The sequence below is a fragment of the Denticeps clupeoides genome, unplaced genomic scaffold (assembly GCF_900700375.1).
Source record: "Denticeps clupeoides unplaced genomic scaffold, fDenClu1.1, whole genome shotgun sequence".
Taxonomy (NCBI): Eukaryota; Metazoa; Chordata; class Actinopteri; order Clupeiformes; family Denticipitidae; genus Denticeps; species Denticeps clupeoides.
The window spans coordinates 81,659-103,321 of record NW_021629743.1 but is presented as its reverse complement, the minus strand read 5'-3'; the positions used below and the strand labels follow the sequence as shown (position 1 = coordinate 103,321).

Genomic DNA, 21,663 nt, shown 5'->3' with positions numbered 1-21,663 from the left:
GGCCAAATTGCTATGGTCAACATTATTGGTCCAGAATTTCACAATTGTGCATTCCTTCTCCAATTCAGTTATTTATTTATAGGTTATTATTTTTGTGATAAGCATGATCTTGCCAACGTATTTTCAATGTGTTTTCACACAATGATTTCAGCTCTCGACTTATCCTCTCAGCACATCTCAGCAAGTGCGGTCCATAGAGACAGACAATTTCCATTCCCTAGTGCCATCCCCTCAGTTCTCCTCCTTGTGTACAAAGAACATGCTATCATACCCACTTACTACTCCCATTAGCGCCCTGCTCATGGCACTGGTGAAGGGCTCTCTGGAGAGAGCACACAGAATGTCCTTGAATCGGGAGAGCTGTCCCACTGTGCATTGGGTCCACTTTCATCCTTAAATGATCACAGCACTAAAGAGGGATGAGGATATGTGTAGGACTGCGCATAGGTCTGACCTCCAGTGTCTGGTTTTACTTCGTTAGAGAGAAGACGCTCTCGCAGTCAGGGTGACACAGAGTTGGCTTGCTCAGACAGGCATTGTCGCGAGCCGCATGACATTCCATGTTCAAACTATGCATTAGGAAGAAATCTGTTGTCTGAGCCCTCTCTGTATTAAGACACTCACTGACTGGCAACTTCATGAGTAACTCCTATGTTGTGCCTGCACTCAAGTGGCAGGTAGACTGGCCTTAAAGATGCCCTATGTTGTGAGTGATGTATGTATGTATGTGTGTGTGTGTGTGGTGTGTGTATGTGTACGTCTGTTAGCTGTACAATCTGATAGTCACCACCTGCCCAGATCATCAATGGTCACTTTTTTTCAGACGAGATGTCAGGTGCCTGGTGACACAGTGGAAACTTTACACTTTACATTTGTGGCATTTAACTGACACCCCTTATCCAGAGTGACTTACAATCAGTAGTTACAGGGACAGTCACCCTGGAGACACTCGGGGTTAAGTGGTTGGTTCAGGGACACAATAGAAGTAAGTGGGATTTGAAACTGTGACTTTGTTGTCTTTGTGGTTCATGAGTGAGTGTCTAGCAGTGGCCTAATGGGTAAGGAATGATCTAAAGGTTAAACCACTATGCTAACCAGTAAACCACTTAAAACCACTATGTTATACCACCCCACTTTGTGTCTTCAGGCTCCTGCCTTACATCTGAAGGTTCCTGGGATAGGCTTCAAATCCCATGACCCTCATATGTATGATCGGTCCATATCCATATATAGATGGATGGATTAATTTGTGATATATAATGGGGGATTTATGGAAGCACTACACCTCCCTTATAGCTCTTCACACACAATACATATATTCAGTAAAAAGTCTCCGGTTCAAGTTAAGGTTCAAACTAACAAACTGTGCTTCACTATTCCCATCTTTCCATATGCTGATAATTTGCTGGATGTTTATTATCCAATCATCTAGTCTCCTCCTATTTATCTGGCCCTCTTGCTCTCTTCTGCACATCCACAATGACAGCAAAAATAAAGATGGAGAGACTGGGAGGGTGCGAGAAAGAGAGGGAACAGGGTTAACTTGGTAACCCTGGGTTTTAATTGCCTCTCGTAGATGATGACATTGATTAATCCACTACAGCAGCGCTGCACGCTCCCACCAGACACTGGCCGCTTGTAGACCACACTCTGCAGAGTAGTGTTTCACGGCCCGCCACCGAGGGGGAGCCGTTTCATCTAAAATTAGCCAATGACAAATACGCAAAGGCTTAATCGCTATGTAGCAAACATTTTTAAATGATTTAATTCTCTGTGTAATATATTTTGGAGCGAGCTTGTTAGTGTTGCTGTAGAAATCAGGTACCCTGACAAAACACATCTTTGCAAGCATAAGTGTTACACATTCACTTAAGACAACTCTATACAAATTGAAACATAATTTACTGAACAGCAACCTATAATGTTTCCATCACAGTTTTAGTTTATTATGTTATTATTATGTTTCTCTTTAAAGCAATTCTATACACTTCCAAGACAATGTCACTGATCTCAGCAGGCTATTGGCCTCCACAGGCCCCAAGAACAGCGTCAATGCTGCAGGAGCCAATCCCGGGACATTGGGTGCAGGTCAGAGACTTCAATGCACAGTATGCACATACACACCATTAATTCACTGTCATACCACATCGGGTTGAGATGCAAGAGCCGCAAACATTAATACAGCAAAAGTGGGTAAGGGAGAAATGAACTCATAAAGAGTTTTAATCACCCTCACTGAACGAGCACTAAACTAGGAATGATTAGAACCCATGCAGGCCTGGAGTTGTCTAGGCATCCCAGAGCCCTCCCACAAGATCGCAAAAACCAGATAAGATGAGAGATAATTGATCCTTTATTAGATACGGTATAACAGTCACTGAAGGCGGTGGGGCTGGTGGCGGCAAACAATGCACTCCAGTGTCCAGAATGGAGGCAGGACGCGCAGGGACAGGGCCAGGGCCAGTGAGTGTCAGGGTGTGTCAGTCAGTTCTGCTGGCCTGCCTGGTAGCATGGGTATTGGGTTGGACACAGTCAGCCCTCCTGAAACCGGACAGCTGGAATACAGGGCTTGGCAATGGGGCGCCGGGACAGGTGGGGTCTTGCAGTGGGCCTTGGGGCTGTGGGCCTTGGGGCTGTGCAACCAAGGCTTCCCCAATGATGGGTCCAGGACCTCAGAGACAGGTGGGTGGGACATGTTTGGTTCCTCACCAAACCTCCTCATCACTGGTTTCTTCCAATTTGCTGGTTTCTGCTGACTCTCCATCAGCCTCGTCCTTCCCCAGTTTTTGCCATTTTTTTGTCACAATTTTTTGTCAGCTGTCCCTCTTAGAATTTGTCCTTTTTTCCATTTTAAATACAATCATCAGATTTCAATTGTGATACTTTCCTATTCCAAAAACAGAAAAATGGCATTGGTGCTGTTCGTGATTGAATTGCCAACTTTTAAAGCAAAAAAAACAAATGATGAACACGTAAGCAACAACTGAGAGCTCATTTTTTATTTTCTTATGTAAGCCTGGTCGGTTTAAGCTGGTACAAAACTGGGAGTCAGAGGGAGGGTGAGTCAGACACCTTGACTTACGTAAGTTGGCGTTTCAGCCACTGACACAGCACTGTGCCGTTAAGGTTGCTCACCTCCATACAGACGTACAAACAAGCCCCTTGGGTAGAACAGAATTGTGTGCCAAAGCCTCATTCTTTAAAAAAAAAGCTGTGATTCCACTAACCCAAAACCTGCATCAAGCAAACACTTCTCTCACTTAAAGGAGGAAAGTGAAATGCTTCTTTAGCAAATCCCTTTTTCACTAAATGCATTACTTGGCGACAGCACAGCGTGAAAACATGTGTTGCCATGTGATAAGAATGACCCAACTCATGGATGGGGTCATGCATTTTACCCACACATCTCTCCTCACCTTAGACGATAATCTCTTTTGCCATTTCAAAAGTGTGCACTGTGTAGCGTGCTTTCTGCCGGCTGCGAAATGCTAATGGTTTTGCAAAAAGCTCCAGCCACCGTCCAGCACCTCCCCTCCATCAGTGCTGATCCGTTAATGCGTCTCACTATTACATGCAGGCACAACAGGTGCCCAGCGTGCACTACATCTCATTTGCCTCAGCTCACGGGTGAGAGGTGTATAGGACTGTAGCTGCATTATAGTAGTCGATCGAAAGAGAGATGGAGGAGCGGGACATCGCTCTGTATGCTGAGCATAGCCCCTGTTCCCAGCACGCCGATGGCCGGGGAGATTTGGGGCTTGTCAGCCTCTCAGATGCATTGCCTGGTTAGGGCTGTGTGTTTACCAGCCGCTCCCCGGGGCTCGACGCAGAGGGCTACTGCTCCTCTGCCATGAATCACTCGGCCTCTCGGCTCTGTCACGCAAAATGAAGGCTGCTGTCCTGCATAGGTGAGCGTCCTTCATTCAGCCATCGCCTGTCAGAACTCGAGGGACTTCTGAGATCTGGTTCATCGGTAATGAGGAATGGCCAATTAGTGCGCAGATTTACTGTTATTTACCGGGATCAGCAACATCGAGGCATTATTTATCGCTAGGATCATTTGGTGCACCATTTTCAGTATGTAAGTAAAATAGAAAATGCATATGTCCTGTTTATATGAGCAAATGCACCAAAATATACTGAAGATGTTCTCAGACTTATGTTAAGTGATATTGTAAGAAGTGCAAAAAAAGATCAGTATAAACCTGTATTAGCTCTTTAATAGGGTTCTAATTAGGGATTTAGTTTCCTCGGGTATTGATCCAACTTGCTGACTGTATGGTTATTATGTAGGTAGCCAGTGTTTATGATGCTCAGCATGACGCTGTTTGACATTCCTTGAGTGACTTTGCAAGATTATGTCCCAAATGAATTTTCTTATTGTTTTTAGTGCAATTTGCACAAGGTTGGTCTGTGGCTAATATTTTGAAATCATAGCGACATAGCACACTCTAAAAAAGCTGTCATAGCTTGTGATAAATAAAATATGAATACAAAAGCAAAGTTCCAAATGGACAGTTCACTGGTTTAGGTACTTTTATGATTTTGCATGTTCAGAACTGTCATAGATTTGTCTTTTTGTCGGGGTCTTGTTCACATGTTGGTAAAAGGTCCAGAGGTACTGTAATCCTTGGATCAGGGACCTTAACGCCCGGCCTCCTTACATAGTGGCTTGACTTGATGCCAGTTTACAGATTCCCCTTTGAACAGCAGCGAGGACTGCAGAACAGGATCTGGTTGATAGGTAGGCCACGTCTCATTGACAAACTGACACAGCACTTAGTGGCTTCTGCCAGGAGTAGAGGAGTTTATTTAGAGGCTCAGACGGCACAGCGCTATTGTTGAAATGTCTTTCTTATCAAAAGCAAACCGGCTCACTCTTGTTTGTCACAGCAGTGTAAGTCTCCTGAAGTTTTGCTAGCATTATTTTATTCTGTTATGCTTCTGCCTCAATATCATTTTTATTTGTATCAGATGCAAATGTATTTTTTAGACAATCAGATTTCGTTTTGCATATTTTTTAGCCATCAGCAAAGAAATGTCTGTGGTGCACTATATATGCACATGTTTTTTTACTTCTTTGCCCTAGTAACTCCAATATTAAATATGTAACATGTACTGTAAAAGTTTTGTTTCAAGATTGGCCAATTACATAATAATTTATAAATCTGGCACAAAATTTGTCGACGAAAAAATTGACACACAGGTGATGTGGTTCATTTGGCTTTCAATTAAGATGATCTTTACAAAAGATAGAAAGCATAAAGATTATTCAATGTAGCTCAAGTATAATTTGGACACCAAACATGGCTGATATAAATTTTGTAGAAATTTACCATCAGATACTGCATGCGATTGAGCTTTTGCAGCTTTTGTTTTTTTGTGTGTTCAGTTTGTTTAAAAAAAAAGAAAATGCAACTGTCGTTATCCAAGACGATTGTTGTAATCCTAACCCTTAATCTCAGAAGTCATAGTTTATAGTAATTGTGTGTTTTGCGTTTGGATATTTGACATTTCCCCACTAAGACCACTCACACTCAAACACACACACACACACACACACACACACACACACACACACACACAGTCTCTGGTGTTTATGAGTTTATCTTGAACTGGGAAAGGTTTTTATCTTTTATCATTATTATCTGGCTTTGGCGCCTGCTCCTTTTTCTCGCTTTACTCCCCTGCTGGCGCTGCTCACAGAGATACGTCAGATAAATAAAAATGCCTTTTCTCTGCTGGAAAATAAGATGTTTTTCTGTGTGTGTGTTTTTTTATTTTTTTTTTGCCTTCAGCAGTGTACAGGCTGAGAAGCAAGACTGACTTTTGCAGAACTGACTATTCAAATATAGAATTTGAGCCTTTCTGGTTTAGTCCATTTGGAGTGCTGTTGCTGGGAAGATCTGACTGATATTCTGCAGCACACAAAATGCATAAGCACAACAGACCCTCACTCACTTTCCATAACTCCAATACTGGGTGCCGGAGCCCATCCCAGGATGCCGCGAGGACTTATCCAGGGTGGAATGCCAGCCAACCGCAGTGAGCGTACACATTATTTACTCATTCCTGGTACAACTTATGGTGATGCTGCTTTCTTCATTCAAGAGCAAAAAGACGTTTGAAATGAGGCAGCGGAACTGGTTCTGTACCATCAGTATACTGTACAGTATCCTGTGTATTCCTGTGAACTTCAGTCACATCCTGAAGACCCCCCTCATGACAACAAGTTGAATTCTGTTTGTTTGGTGGAGAAATGAGCTTTACCAGGCGCTCTGTGTCTCTCATTCTGTGATCAGTCATGTCTGCCAGGCCAGCCTTCAATCCACTCTTCATCAGAACATAGAAACAGAGGATAGCTTGTCGAAATGCAAAAGATAATGTACTATTCTGTCTTTACAAATTGTATTTAAAGGGAATCTTAAATTATGCAAGTGGTATTTCACGGTAGAGCATGTGAAGGAAATCTCTCCTGTGCTCATTTGACATCAGTGAATCCTCTAATTTTCTAAAGATTTATCCAGGTCAGAGTTGAAGGGATGTCGGCACTCATACTCAATGGATGAAGCATGAGTCTCTAAAGTGATTGGATGAGTTCTCCTAAACTGATCTGCTGTCACGACTACGGACTTACGGGGGAAGGAAGCGCAGAGGTCTGACATGCTGGGAAGGGGATTTATTATAACAAACAATAAAGAGATACAAATAAACAATGGCGCGGTGGCCGAAAACAATTTAACTTAAATAAAGAACTTAAACTAACCCGTAGGCGTGTGGCGATTGCCAGAACTCAAAAACATAAAGACATTCACTCACTGAAGTCAAGTTCATGTCTGAGTTCATGAAAATGCCGGAGACCTAGAAGGGGCGGAAACTTCCGGCATTTATGGGGCGTCAGGATTGGAGTCAGGTGTGGAGCCCAGCTGCAGGCAATCCTGACATCTGCTTATTATTTTCCATTACACACGAAGATGTGTTCCCCAGTCACACTCTCTGTCTGGGATTCGGCAAACATGGGCTTTTATTTAATTTCTGCTGAAAACATTCGTCTTAACCCTTCCCATATACAGTAGTCTAATAATAACTTGTTGTCACATGATTCCATCCAAATGACTGGGAGCAACACGGAAACGAGGTAACGTGACTCCTATAAAATGGCAAGATGGCCACCGCCAGTCGCTCAGTCATTGATTGATATCCGTCAACTCGACTCGGCTCCTACTCAACCCAAAACCAGTAAGACCTATCCTGTTCATCTCCTCTCCTTTCTACTCATTCCTCTCATCCCGCCCCATCTCAAATTCAACCTAAAATGCAAACGACAACATCCATGTGTTGTTGCGGCTCACGCCAGCTCTCGTTTGCATAGTAAACCGGATTAAACTTACCTGCCTCCTTGCGTCCCACCGCACCGGGGTCTCTCGTTTCTTCCCACACGTGCTCACGTTCTGGTCCACCGTGACAGTTGTCAATCTAATATTTAGCTGATTTACTTTTAATAATTATATAGATACCAATGATTGTTTTTTTTTTTTTTGTGGCTGTAATTCGGCGTTCAGCCGTCTTTGCCTCGACTGGTTTCTAGTGAATCCAAAAGAATTTTTTTTTTTTTTTTTTTGAAGATTCAAGAATTCATAGTTATCTGTCATCATTCTTTTGTCTGTGCTTAAACAAAGCCGCCTCTTTAGAGAGCTGAGGGGAAGAGAGGGGGCAGGCTTTCTGTAAAGAGCAGGGTTCACTGCTGCCAGCATTATCTTCCATAAGGCATTCTTCCACAGTTCAGCAGGCTCCCAGACAGCTCCTATCAAGAGCCATGCCCTCCGTCCAACTTGCTCCCGGTGACCAGCTCTGCAGCTGAAAGGGATAGCCCGGCTGTCAGTCACTGCCACTCAACAGTCTTTAATTAAGGCCAGAAAATGTCAGTGGAAGTGAGACAGTACAAAGTTTTAACTTTGACTGTAGATTAGCTTATAACATATAAACTAATCTAAAAATCATAAATAATAAATAAAATAAATACATGAAAACAACAGAATGATTGGACGTTGTTTTCATTTTCACATTGGATCAGCGTACAGGGTATTGTTTTGATGACTGATTCTCTGTCTTGGTTCGGATGGTTCGTTGCTGAGAGTAGACAGGCAATCGCTGATCAATGTTAGTCAGACTCAGGCTCAACAGATGGCTTTCCCAGAACATGTCCTTGGAAGGAGAAAGAGGGGGAAAGGTTAATATATCCAGGCAGATGTCCGCTTCTCTGAAAACGCATGTTTGCTGTACACCGTATTGTACTTCAAAGAGGTCACTGTGAAGTCCGTTAAAACAACCACAACATTTATTTAGCCCAAAATCACATTTACAGCATTTATCAGACGCCCTTATCCAGAGCAACTTACAATCAGTATTTACAGGGACAGTCCCCCCCTGGAGACACTCAGGGTTAAGTGTCTTGCTCAGGGACACAATGGTAGTAAGTGGGATTTGAACCTGGGTCTTCTGGTTCATAGGAGAGTGTGTTATCCACTAGGCTACTACCATCCTATCACAAACAATATGTCTCAATGGGTTTTGACAGGCCCTACTGTTGACCCCCACACCTTGACCCTTTCTACACACAAAGAACAAACTCAGCTAAAAACAAAAGGGAGAAACCTTGGGAAGGAGTGAGTCAGAGAGGGACTCCCTTACAGGGTAGAGTGAGCGTGCAATAGGTGTCCGAGCAGAGTTGGTATTGATTTGTCCAAGAAAACAGTCCAATAGGGGTCAGAGCAAGGTTGGTATTAACATGGTGCTTTTGGAGAAAATCTGGACACTGCAGAGTAGTACAAATCTGTCCTTCGAGCAGTGATTCATGTCTCTGTGTAAACTGCAAATTGCTAAACACGTGATTGAAAATGGCCAGGGGCAGAGGTGGCCTAGTGGGTGAGGAAGCCGACTCTTAATAGGAAGGTTGCATGATCAAATCCCGATGCGCCAAGGTGCCACTGAGGTTCCACTGAGCAAAGCATGTCCCCACACACTGCTCCCCGGACACCTGTCATGGCTGCCCACTGCTTACCAAGGGTGATGGTTAAAAGCAGAAGACTCATTTCTTTGTGTGTGCTGTGCTGCAGTCTTTCACTTTACAGGGAATTATTTATATTTTCCCATCACCATAGCACACAGGGCATGTTCGCGAATGTCACATTCACTAGTTTGCCTGTCAAAATGAATTGAAGTGCTGATAATCTAATGTATTTAAAGTTCATCATCAAAGCTCGGTGGGGGGATTGTTTCTTGTTTGCATTTGTTGATTTTTGGAAGTCCAGAAGATACTGTGAGATTAGCAAACATGCCCTGTGCCCTTTGCACATGAGAACATGCTGTTTATGATTTTAACACAAGTTTCCAAACATTTCCAAAATTCTCCATCTACACATGCCACACTTTTTCAGATGATCTATATTGGTCTTTAGAACAGATGGAATGTAGCTAGTGCCTTGCCATCTTGAGGCTCATGGTTAGTCAGCCTCGCCAGCAGCAGCCGGCTGAATCTCAGCTCTTCTCCTCGGCCCCAAGAATGAGGCATCAATCAGCCAGCCAAGCTGTCGAGGGTGGCAACCTGTGGCATGTGACATCGGCCCGCGTCCTGTGAATCGTGGCGTCTCCGGAAGTAATGACAGGAGCTCTGCAGGCTCGTCCTCGTCGCTCTGTCACTACAAGTCTCTATAAACCTGATACCTGGGGGCTGATAGGGGTGGAGCCCCACAGCCTTTCTGGGGTCCCTGTTGCCTACCAGAGTGTGACATTCCGCTGATGAAATCTGACTGATGCAACATCCAATTGCAGCTCATAGTGATGGTCGGTTTCCGTATATCACAGCCTGGTGACACGGATCTTTACTGGCAATATCTGGTAATACTGTCAATTCCAGTAGAAATGTCCTTATCCCATGTGTGCAATAATTAAAAGCAAGAGTCATACAGGCCATGTTAAGTTTCCCCCTGATTAATTAACTCAACAATTATTCTTCAAAAACAAAAATCTTGACATTTTGTGGAAAGGGAGACAAATTCATCTTGTTTTTTTTTTACTTAGGAGAGCACACACTGGAGAGGGATCATGAGGGATTATATTGCAGTAATTGTCATCGGGCCCTTGCCCAGAGGTCAAACTCATTTTTAAAAGAACCTCAGATCATTTGTCCGCCAAAGACTTTGGCCGTGCCGAATCACACATGTTTTATTTGAGACTTTAGACTTTCTCCGATATTTACTGAGAGCTCTCAGTCCATTCAGGGCCCATTACCTGAGATGGGGGAAGAATCAGGCTCTCCACTCATGCGCGTTGCTGCTTTAATTAGATTACCGAGTCGCCCATGCAGAGCCGTGGGGAATTGGTGCAACTCAGCCTGAATGGTATAGGCTCTGATGTGTAAAGTGCGCCAGGATGAAGCTGAAGAGCAGGATTCTTAAAAATCCATTCTTTTTGAGGGAGGCGATGACTCTCCGAATGTGAATAGTATATTTGTGTGTGTGTGTGGTACTCTGCAAAAGGTGTAAAACTAAGAATGCTCATGAAAAAGCTAATCAGAATTTTTAACAATTTACAAAATGCAAATTGATGCAAATTGTCTAAATCAAGTCATCATTTCTTTCTTTCTTTTTTTTGTTGTTGTTACAATTGCACAAACGTGTGGATTTTGAGGGTAATTTTCAGGTGTATTATCAGTTATTCCAAAAAGGTGCTAATCATCATTCACTGAAACAGAAACTGCTGTGCTTAAACAGGAGGTTTAAAACTGCTTCCACTGTGAGAACATGGAAGAGAGTTTCATGGCACAGGTCATAGAGCATGGCAAGACTGAACGCAGCAACACCTGCGAGGTATTTATACTGGATCAGACAAAGATTTCAATGCAGACCAGGGTTTGAGGATGTACTGTTTTGAAGAAGCACAGAAAACAGACAATGTTGGGGATCGCAGACTCAGATGTCCGGATTACATGAAGAGACAGTAGGATTTGAGGGTGCTTTCAGACATAGCATTTTGTGGTTAGTGTTTCAAGATCTTTAGAATAATTTACCAGCAGTGTTCCTTCAAAAAAATCTAGAAGAATTGATGCTGTTTTGAAGCATGGTCACACCAAATGTAGATTTGATATTAGACTTTTCTCCCATTCATTGTTTTGTTAATTAATAAAAATAAACTATTATGTGTACATACATGTAATATGTACATTTCCTTTCTGATTATCAGTGAATTTGCAACAGTTCATTCAGCTGCTTCTATCAATATTAAATAATTAAATTAATCTGAATAAGAGATTGTGCTTGATTTTGATCCCAGAGCGTATACAGCTTCTTAATTAGAAGACCACGTTAAACCCTTTGAGAAATAAGAAAGTTAACCCTGAGTCAACACTCCACTAATTAGGCTAATGACGATTAGTCCTGCAGGACTTTGTTATTTACTGTTGTGACAGTGTTGTTCACGTCCACCGCCATGCGTCACTCACTGTGTCTTCATGTTGTTGCTTTTTTTTTTGTATACTGTTATGTCCAGGGAATTTAGTTATTTATCGGGCACCAGTGAGTTGACCAGGGCAAGGCTTCTCCTCAACAAGTGGCAAGATTTGGGCTTGAAGGATGTCCAGCTGTCCAATTACACCGTCCTCCTGAGCCACCCCGGGCCTGTTTCCAGCTCCATCATAGATGTGAACAGCAGCCAGTGTTTTCTCCCCAATGGAGAGGGCTGTGACCCATCAAGTCCTCCACCCAATGAAATCCAAAACTTCTCCTTTGCAGCCTACTCTGCCGTGGGCAGTCTGGAGGTATGCAGCGCATAACAACACAACATTCTTTTAATTTTTTTTTACAGGAATGTATTTCCTTAATCGGAGCAGCAGAGATCTCTGTGTTTATGATGCATTGCCACCGACCGTGTCCTCCCTGGTGAAGGTTAATTCTAACCATTATGCAAGTCAGTCAGCCTCTGCATCACAGGCCTATGCAATATGTGGCTATTTTTAGAGTCCAGGCGTCCTGTCTCTAGAGAGAGCTGTGAGTGCTGGAAGAAGATACATTGCTCTTCAAAAAAAAAAAAAAAAAAAAAAAGCAATGCTGTGCTGTGCTCTGAATACGAAGTTATCCAAAGTTAGTCCTTTGAAGTCTGTCCCCCAAAAGAAGGGTCAAAGTCATCCATCACAATGCAGTTTGACTCTCCTCTTCTGTTCACTGATATGAATTAAACACCATTTGTAATATCTCAAAATCAGTATGGGGAGGTGGAAAGAATAGGCAAACATGCCTGGCTTGATGGATGAAACACCGGGAGTCTGTTTTAAATGTGCTGTTTATGGGCTGTCATAGACCCCCCAAAACCAGCCTTACTAACCCACAGGTCAGCGAGCAATTCACTCCTGCTTTCCCGATAATTCACTACTTGTATTAAAATGTGGTCTATTTTATGGACAAAACAGACACTGTCTAAACATTCATGAATTACCAAAGCCCAGTATTGATCCGTCAGCAATAAAGATGTTGATTTAAAGCACAACACGAGGAACCGAGTTTGGACTACATTTTCCTAACTATAAATCCATTACTAATATCACTTCTCATTTCAATAATTGTCATGCCACTTTGAATAAATTAAACATGTCTTCATGTCCAGAAATGCCTTTTTAAACAACATTTAGAGACAATTTTACAAATGATGTGTAAGATTTAAATGGGAAATTCTTTCCCCAGCGAGGCAGCTAATTGAATCTGATTAAACAAGCAACAAATTAAAAAGTTAAGCAGCTGAGTTCCAAATTAGAACAAAACTGAACACATTAGTTTGAATTAAACTGTTGAGGCGTTAAGTATGGGCGTAATTTTCTTAAATGCAAATTGAGCAGCCTGCTCTTTGAAGGACTGAAGGCAGTATTGGTTCTCTTTGTCAAATGACCTCAAAAAGCTCCCTTTATACCTAGCAAGCTTGAAAAACATGAGCCCCCGAACCCCACTCACCTCCCTGATCCCACAAACAGAATCGAGAAGTGTTAAAAAGTTAAAAAGTGTTACAATGCTGCATGCGACAGCATGAACCCTGCATTTATTATTCAGAACAAGACACCCACTTGGGCCCTTTTAAATGTGACATAAAAGTAAGATTTGCACTAGAAAAACAGCTTTTCTATTTGCAAAAAATTCACAAAATACAAAACATGTTTCAGTAGCACCCAAACTGCTCAGAAATGTGAAGGGTAGAGTAGGTAGACTAACAACTGTGTAATTTAACTGTCAATATGATGTGGCAGAGCAACTGAAATATATATGGAAACTGAACAGAGTGTCACTCAGGCCATCAAGAACATTTCACAGATTCTCCACCCATCTCTAAATCACTCTATTTTGTCTCACTGCCACAATGTAAACTGCATGACCAAGTTTTGCTGAAGAATGAGCTAGTCAGTCTAGGTCGTTTTGTTTATTTTTATTAATTTATTAGGCACTGACATGAGCCAGTGTACGTGAACCTCGTACTCTTAGAAATTAAATGAGGAAATCAAATCATAAGAGTCACATAGACTGAATGATCATAATGGGGCAAACACATGTGAAACTAATAAAACTGAGGATGAAGAGAAGAACTCCATTGTGGCAATTAATGCCTCTAGTGGCAAGGAGGTGCCAGGGCCAAGACATTAAAATAGTATTATAATGTAATATTACTGTAATGTTACTATGTTCAGCTTTAATACAACTGTTACTAACCTTTTCAGCTATTATGCACACAACAAAACTAGTCAGAGTGGTCCCAAAACATTTTAAAATTCAATAAATAATTTCTGAAACCTAATGTTGTCCACTTCACACCTTTCAATAAAACTTTAGGCGAGGTTCCCTTTTGGTCTGCAGCAGTAGAAAGTCACATTTGTCGTAATGAATTTTTTAGTGATTATACATTATTAAACACATGCAAATGTCAATTGCTTGCCGCCACCACCAGCGTAAAATTGTCCTGTAGCGATGTTGGCAGTCTTTTCGGTCATGTATGGTTATAATGGATAAATCCTAGCTGACCATGAACAAATCATTCTGCAGTTACTGTTTTCTGATTGGCGGCCCCTCTAAATATATACATCAGCTGCTAAAGTTTGATGGCTTGCGGTATTTCCCATTAAAGATGAAAGAAGCAGTGATTTCCAGATGAAAATGGCAGTCCCTCACTTTAGCTTTATTACAGCTTCGTTCCAAGTAAAATAAATAAATGAATAAATCTGCACTGTTGACCATAGCAGTGCCTGTGCCAACATTACATGCTGCTTCTAAACTCCTCTAAATACTTATGTGGCTTTAATGTGCCATTAGCAATTTAATTTTATTATTATTTTTTTATCTTTTTTTAAAAATCAACTTTTTAAAAATCAGGATGCAGCACCATAGACCACTCCCTTTTTATTTATTATACAGGTCAGAAGAGTATCAAGTGGCTAATTACACACAGACAATGATGTGCTGCGGTCGCTGGTATCAGACTGTCAATCACTTTGTCGCGGTATAACACAAACTCAGTCCACCAAAGTGGATTCATCTTCTCCAGTGAAATTCTTCCATGTCTGATCCAGCTTTTTCCACTGCAGCTGGCCATGTGTCATTGCAACCACGACAATGTCATAAGGCACAGTAACATAAAAATGGCCGTCCAAGTGCAACTATAATAAGGCTGGCGTAAGACATAATAATATTTATAAAAAAATAGAGCCAGTTTCTAAAAGTGATGATTAAAATAACATTTAAATTTAAAATTAGAAAAGTAAAAATGCATTAACAGCGCTTGTTTGCTGCTGAACGTATGTTGTATTTAATGCACCACTGGGGATTTATTTTTAGGGGATGTGTTTATTTATTTGAACATTAAAGCCACACAACAACTCATTATACATTAAACTAGAATACAACCGTAAAAAAAAAGCTCATTTTTTTCTATACATGTTCATTTCTCACTTAGCCCTGTGCCTAAGCACTGCACTGTTACCTTCTCATCAGAGACAAGAGAAAAAAAACAGCGGACTGACCCAAGGAATAGCCACAGGAAATCGAATTCTACAGGTCCTGGTTTTCCACAGGGGTTTAACTCATCTGCTGGCCAGTTACACTTCTCAGTTTTCTCCCTTCAGTAATCAGTCTCGTCTGATGAGCGCATTCCCTCTGTGTTCTGTCTTTATGCGCTGTCAACAGTGCTTTTATCCATCCCAGATCAGGTTTCATTAGGCATATAGATTCCACCATCTCACTGGTTAATTGGTTTGTTGCATGCAGTTGTTCTGCAGTCCACATTGGAAGAGCAAACGATATAGCAATTTTTTTTCCTGGTAATTTAACTCAATAAATGCTAAATATTATAATTAAATAGATTCATATGAGTGCAAAAGGAGTGCACAATGCTCAATGCTGACAAACTCCCTCATACTTAATGGATAAAAAACCCTTTTAATACAGTTTCTCTGAGTGGTTTTACTCACTTTGCACAGCACGGTCGATGCGTTGCTTATTTTCAGTCCTCTCAGTCATTAACTTGTTAATGTTGCTAATAAAACCAGAAATTTATGGTTATATTGTTTGGTACTTTTAATGGCAGGCATATGAATTCTGAATGACAATTAGGCAGACATAAAACACAACAGCCTTGGCTGATAATTTCTTAAAGAAGTGTGTCTTCACAGCAAAAGCATGTCTTATGAATAATAAATAAACATTTAATTGCAATTGTATGCAGTTTGTCGTACTAATCTGAAGATCTGAAGCACAATAAACTGCTGGGATTCTTTTGCGCCTTAATTTCTTGATGTAGAACAACAATAAAAGTCTATGTTTTTTGTTTTGTTTTTATGTAGTCTTTTTTTTGTATGAGTCATATTTCATGCATGCCTACCTTTTGCATTAGAATCATTTTATATCGATTTTTCTTTTTTTTTTGGCTGCCTGGACAAACAGTAATAGAAATAAATGAAATCAAAGTACAAGTCAGTGGTCCTACAAAAGCATTGGATTAATATATTAAAGGTGAATACCTCAACAGAAATAATTCCTAAAAATATTTCCTGAAAAAAAATTTGGACCTCCATTTTGCTTCCTGGTTATGAGTTCTTGTTTCGGCTTCGACTGTTCACACCTGTGTATTTATTTTACATTCATTCTGTTCAATTCCATTCTTCCTGCTTTTTCCTTTTTTATGACCCCTTTGCACATCAATCTTATGACCTGCATTAAAATATATTTCCAATCTGTCCCCTGTGTATTCCCTGTGCATTCATTTAGATGGAAATGTACAGGGGAGATTGGCTCCTCAGTAATATTCCATATAATGCACTTTCCAGAATGTGAAAATTCTATGACGTTTCCAATAAAATGTAGGGCCATTCTGGGTCTGAGGTCTCTGAACCAGAGAACGTCGTTTTCCTTCCCTTGCCCCTCCCTGGTTTGGCTGATTGTTTTCACCTCTGGTAAACTCTGGTATACACCTCTGTATACCATGCCCAGTCCTTCTTTGGGCCACATTTTTTCATTTAACCAGATCAGCTTATGTGTCCTCTTCTTCATAGGAATTTTTTGTTATAATTTAACATGATATGGTACAAATGCATTAAAGGCATCCTGAGAGCAGTTGGAAACCTTGTTATTTTCATTGCTTTGAATAGCAGGGAAGAAAAAAATAATCATTCTATCGTTTTCCAATTTTGCCTCTGTTCTGGGGAATTTAGTGGAATGCTTTTATGATGCAAATGCTGACAACGGTGATAAATCTCCAATTCCCCAGCTCAGTGGATGCAAACGAGATGTACTCTCCTCTCTCCGGTATCACATTTCTCTTGCCCCCAGGTCTCATGAAAAATGAATTGGGGCCCAGGTATAATGCGCCATCTGATTTCCTGCTGCGTACCATGGGCCCTTTCGACGGCGCCTTTACTCACTGTGACTTTTCTTTAACTTTCACATCAGCTGGAATGGACATGATTGGGATTATTTCTCACGCCTTTACTGATTTTACTATTTCATGTGTTTTTCCATCTTTTATAAATGATTTACTTATTTACTTTTTTATTCTCATCCCTCCAGGCAGAAGTAGTTGACGTACAATATGGGAGCAGAAATGACCTCATTGATGCCAAGGCATTGACAAACGTGACCAGCAAAATAGCAGTGATGAAGTTGGGACATGAGCCATTGCTTTATAAGGTAAGGGCCACGCGCACAGGAAAGGACACAGACAATTCACGTATGTACTCATTTACTTGCAGGCGATTAAAAGCAGCCCTCACTTCAGGACAAATGGCGATGATGTTTACGTCGCCGTCGGGGTGTGCTTGAGACGGATCAATTTTAATTTTGACTTGTGACATTTGTCCAGCGGAGTGAGGAGCTTTTATTTGGGCCGTGTCTGATTTGTAAGCCGGCAGATGAGTTGTGTCCTGATGAAGCGGAGCACAGTGGTGATTAGATGGTTGAACAATATGACGACAGAACCGTTTAAGGTGGCAGCTCATTTGTTTTCTGTACCATTGAACTTCGTTTCAGATAGATGCTATTAATCCTAGTAAACAAACTGATGTAATACATCTTGAATGTCATATTTGTTATCATTATTGTTAAATGGATGAAAAAAGTTGGGGGAAAAAACATGAAGCAGCGTCTGGTAAAATGGTTTGTTTTTAAAGGAACAAAGTGGCTGGATTGATGAGTGTGGGCCTGATTAATGAAGAGTTGATTTAGGCTGTGAAGGTGACTTATGACATAATTCAATAATGGCCAGTGGAGTTGATGGTGTGTATTTATGAAGCATGCTTAGAATGCCAAACTCTAGTGTCTGGGGTGGAAATGAGAATGATAAAGTTTTCACAATGTCATATATTTTTTACATGTCCTTTTTAATGTGCCTCGCAAAACACATGCAATCGCTTACCAGTTTTTAAGACCTTTTCTGCAGAGACTCACCATGAATATTTTTTTGAGTGATCAATCCTTATGCACCATAATGGGTACTTTTTATTTTGATTCATTTTCAACTTATATGCTTTTGTATTTTTTTATTCTATAAGAACAAACACATGTTTATATTACATTAATTCTCTGGAGGAAAAAATATAGTCTTTTGGGTTCAGAAATAAAGCTAAATGTCAGACTAGTTGTTTTCTCACTAAGAAAGGCCAGCTTATGGTGTCTGGGCACTTCCCTTTGGAGGGTTTCTGGCCACGTACCACTGGGAGGAGACAACCTAATAGACCCAGCACACATTAGAGTGATTTGATCTACTAGTCTTTCTAGGAATGCCTGGGGATCCGCCCAGAGGAAGCTGCTTTGTGAATGGAAAAAAAAATGAGTTGACCTTATCATGCACTGATCTGAACTTCTGGCCTTATAAAAAAAAAAATTGTATATCATTTTCTGGTGTATACGTTCCACAATATATTAAAAAGCAATTTTTACCCTTACATTAAGAAGGTAGTTTCAAATCTTGTTATAGTCAAGTCTATGTTCTTAATTATTTGTGATAATGCAAAAATTTAGCATTTAATTTGGGAACAAAGTCAACTCTTCTTCTTGTTGGATAGAGAATGACTCATGATCTGAAATGAGTCTCAACCAGACATGTGTGTGTTTGAAGAGCTATTAGCCCCATGCAAAATCGGGTTAAAAATGGCAGTCCTACAATCCTGGAAGGTGAACATTATTAATTGTGCTTTGCATCCCCCGTACCTGTCAGTCATGGTTATATATCACCGATTTCCCACTAGTCTGATGCTGTCGCCTATTATTTATCCCAGGTCTTATCATTCTAATTATACTGGATTAGTGAAAAGGTCAGGCCTAGCGCGGTGATGTTAGCACAAGCTTCAGCCTGGACTACTGTCAACATTTCATCTGCCCTAGTTACTGACATGTCATTAAAGGACACCTGCTGCTGGGAAGTGGTGATGACGAAATATTTTTAATAGGGCTGTCAAAATAAATGTATGATTTGCTGCGAATCATTTTAAAATTTAAGCATGAACGTTGTTTTTTTTTGCTCATGACAATATACCCCCAACATACCCGACATGAACACAAATTTATTTGTCACCCCATAACCCTAAGTGTTGTTTTAAATATGCGTCACAGATTTAATCACAATTAGTTAACTAATTTTGGCATTTGACGGCCCTGTTTTTTAATGATAAAATAGATCTCCACCACTATTATTTGAACTTTCTAAACGTGTTGGATATTTGCCTGATAAATGGGAGATGAGGGGGTAAACTGAAAGGTAAAGGTGAGTTCAAGGAGAGAGAGTTTTTCTCTTTCTAAAAGGATTTAAAGGCACCCAGGTGGGTTAGCCAACTTTTTTTCTTGCACATTTGAGCTTTATGATGCATAACGGTTTTAAGGGAGAGGTGGATGAGCAATTCCTGTGAATATTCAGTTACTGCAAGCTCAACGCAAACTTTTAAGTAATCAAATGGCTTCTAGCTCCTTTAATGGCAGATATGTTTCTTTGAAGCTGGAGTTGTGAGACCTGAGAGCACCTCTCTGCTCTGGAGGTGCTGCAGTTTGAGCTTCTGTATCCTCCACTTTCAAAAAGATTATTCAGCCTCTGGATGAGTTTCCTTATTATTTGGATTTTGTAATTCTTCAAAATCCCCCCTTTTGTGATTAGTGTGTTCGTTTTTATATTAACCAAACATCCTATGATTCTTATGATTCATGTTTGTTAAATTCACTTTTTCATAAATTGCACATTTATTGATGGATGTGTGTTTTTCTGCTCTAAAGCATCGTAAAAATTCCAAAGGAATGGGAAGACATTATCACACACATTCTTGATAAGCATTCGGTTTGAATTGAATAGAAATCAATTTCTGAATAGTTTTTTATTTATTTTTGGACACGTATGTGTGTTCTGGCATTGTCTGCTACTACCGACCAACTGACCTGTAGACATTTAGTCCAGATTGTTAGGCATGGTTCACAAAGAGATCGTACAGCAGATGCAGACTCAGGGGATGCCCTTTAAATGGTAAAGTTCAGAGTTCAGTCTGTGGCTTGAAAGACCCAAATGATCTCTGCAAGCCTTCGCTTGCCAAGAACAGCAAAGAAAACAATTGGCAAAACTGACGGTAAAAGATTCTTTATTCTGATTTGTTATAAAAGTAGGAGCACATTCAGCACACCAGTGCACCATTAGAACACAGGCAATAAAACTGGAAGAATTTCTTACTTTCTTGTATACATGCATTACGTTTTGCTTACATTTAGTTACATTTCCTTAGGTTTGCATCTTGTGCTGGTGATGTGCATGTTTGCCTTATGTACCTTAGCACACATAGAGCTTACATATGACCATTTTTTGTTAATCACTATTTTGTTCTTTGTGGTTTTGCTGAACCTGAGCACTCAGGATGTATTTTATGCAAACAGCTGCTAAATATAGCATTGCTTTGCAGATGGAGCAGCTCTGGTACAAGGCTGTGTGCAGTGGAGTTTGTACCTCTGAGTAAATGTCAAGTGCCGTATGCTTAGTTGTGCTCCCATATTTTGTCATGAAAGACAAGGTGTTAGTGGTTGTTGGCATTTAGCAAGTGGCCCATGATCCATAGAAATATTACCTGGGGCTTAGAGTAGATACAAAAATACCTGCAAGGTACCTGCTATCTGGGAAGAACACCCACATTGGATTTGAGATGATTCTGATCCATTTTTCACCCCTTCTGAAAACCATGCTTTTGTAGAAAAAGGTCATTCAGCTTTTTTCATATGTATGCTACATAGCGAGGATCCTTCATGCTTACAAGCCTGTAATGCCCCAATATGTGCTTTACCTCAGGTCCCCATCTTGTTGATGCATGGTCTACCTTCCACCAGATCGAAGCACATAAAATCCCTGCTTTTTTTTTTTCTTTCCCCGCATGCCATTTGTGTTTCATGAGAGCGTTGGAGTTTGCATTACAGTTGCAATGTGAAAAGCAAATGTAGCATAATAAAAAGTGACTCAGAGGATATAAATGGCTGTCGTGATACAAAGTGGGTCAGCAGCAGCAACCATGGCTCGCGAAAAAACACCCTGCAGCTTTCGTAGGTTTTACCTTAGAGAACATCTCACATATTGGATCGGTCCAAAATGTTGTTACACCACTTTGCTAAGCAGCGTACTGTGGTGTTATACAGACTATATATGGGCATGGTTGGGCCGGTAGCACAAATGTAGGCTGCACTCAAACAAAGAAAAAAAACAAGGTTACTATTAACCTTTTGACTCATCAGGGCACATTTATGAAACCCTTAACTAATGATTTTATATTGATATTAAATTGTTCTTAAGCACATGATTCCTTGTTTTGTTACACAGTTCTTTAAACTGTATAAACAACTATTGAAGCACACTATCAAAACCGCCACTGGTGATTATGGAGACAAAAGTGGAGGCCATTTTGAAGAATCCAATGCTAGAAACATATTTAGTTTTTTCTGTATCAGGAGAAAGTTATGTATGTTTGATGAATTAGTTTTTTCAGAGTCGCCTCTTTCTCTTTTTACCTTCATGGCTGCTTTGTTCACTACTGTCAACATCAAAAGCCACTTCATGAGATGCTCATTAATATGAGTGAATGATCCCCTGTGTTATGAGTATGGGCCTAGTGGTGGTTGGAGCCGAGTA

General features: G+C 40.7%; 1 protein-coding gene across 1 annotated transcript in view; it reads left to right on the top strand.

The window, feature by feature from the left end:
* The window catches only part of LOC114773210 (inactive N-acetylated-alpha-linked acidic dipeptidase-like protein 2), a gene marked incomplete at its 3' end in the record, with an annotated part of 115,053 nt that overhangs the window by 11,865 nt on the left and 81,525 nt on the right, over window positions 1-21,663 (top strand). The window contains exons 2-3 of the mRNA XM_028965717.1: window positions 11,548-11,815; window positions 17,091-17,210. Of these exons, the coding sequence (XP_028821550.1) occupies window positions 11,548-11,815; window positions 17,091-17,210 (388 nt within the window). The remainder of the gene's footprint in view (window positions 1-11,547; window positions 11,816-17,090; window positions 17,211-21,663) is intronic.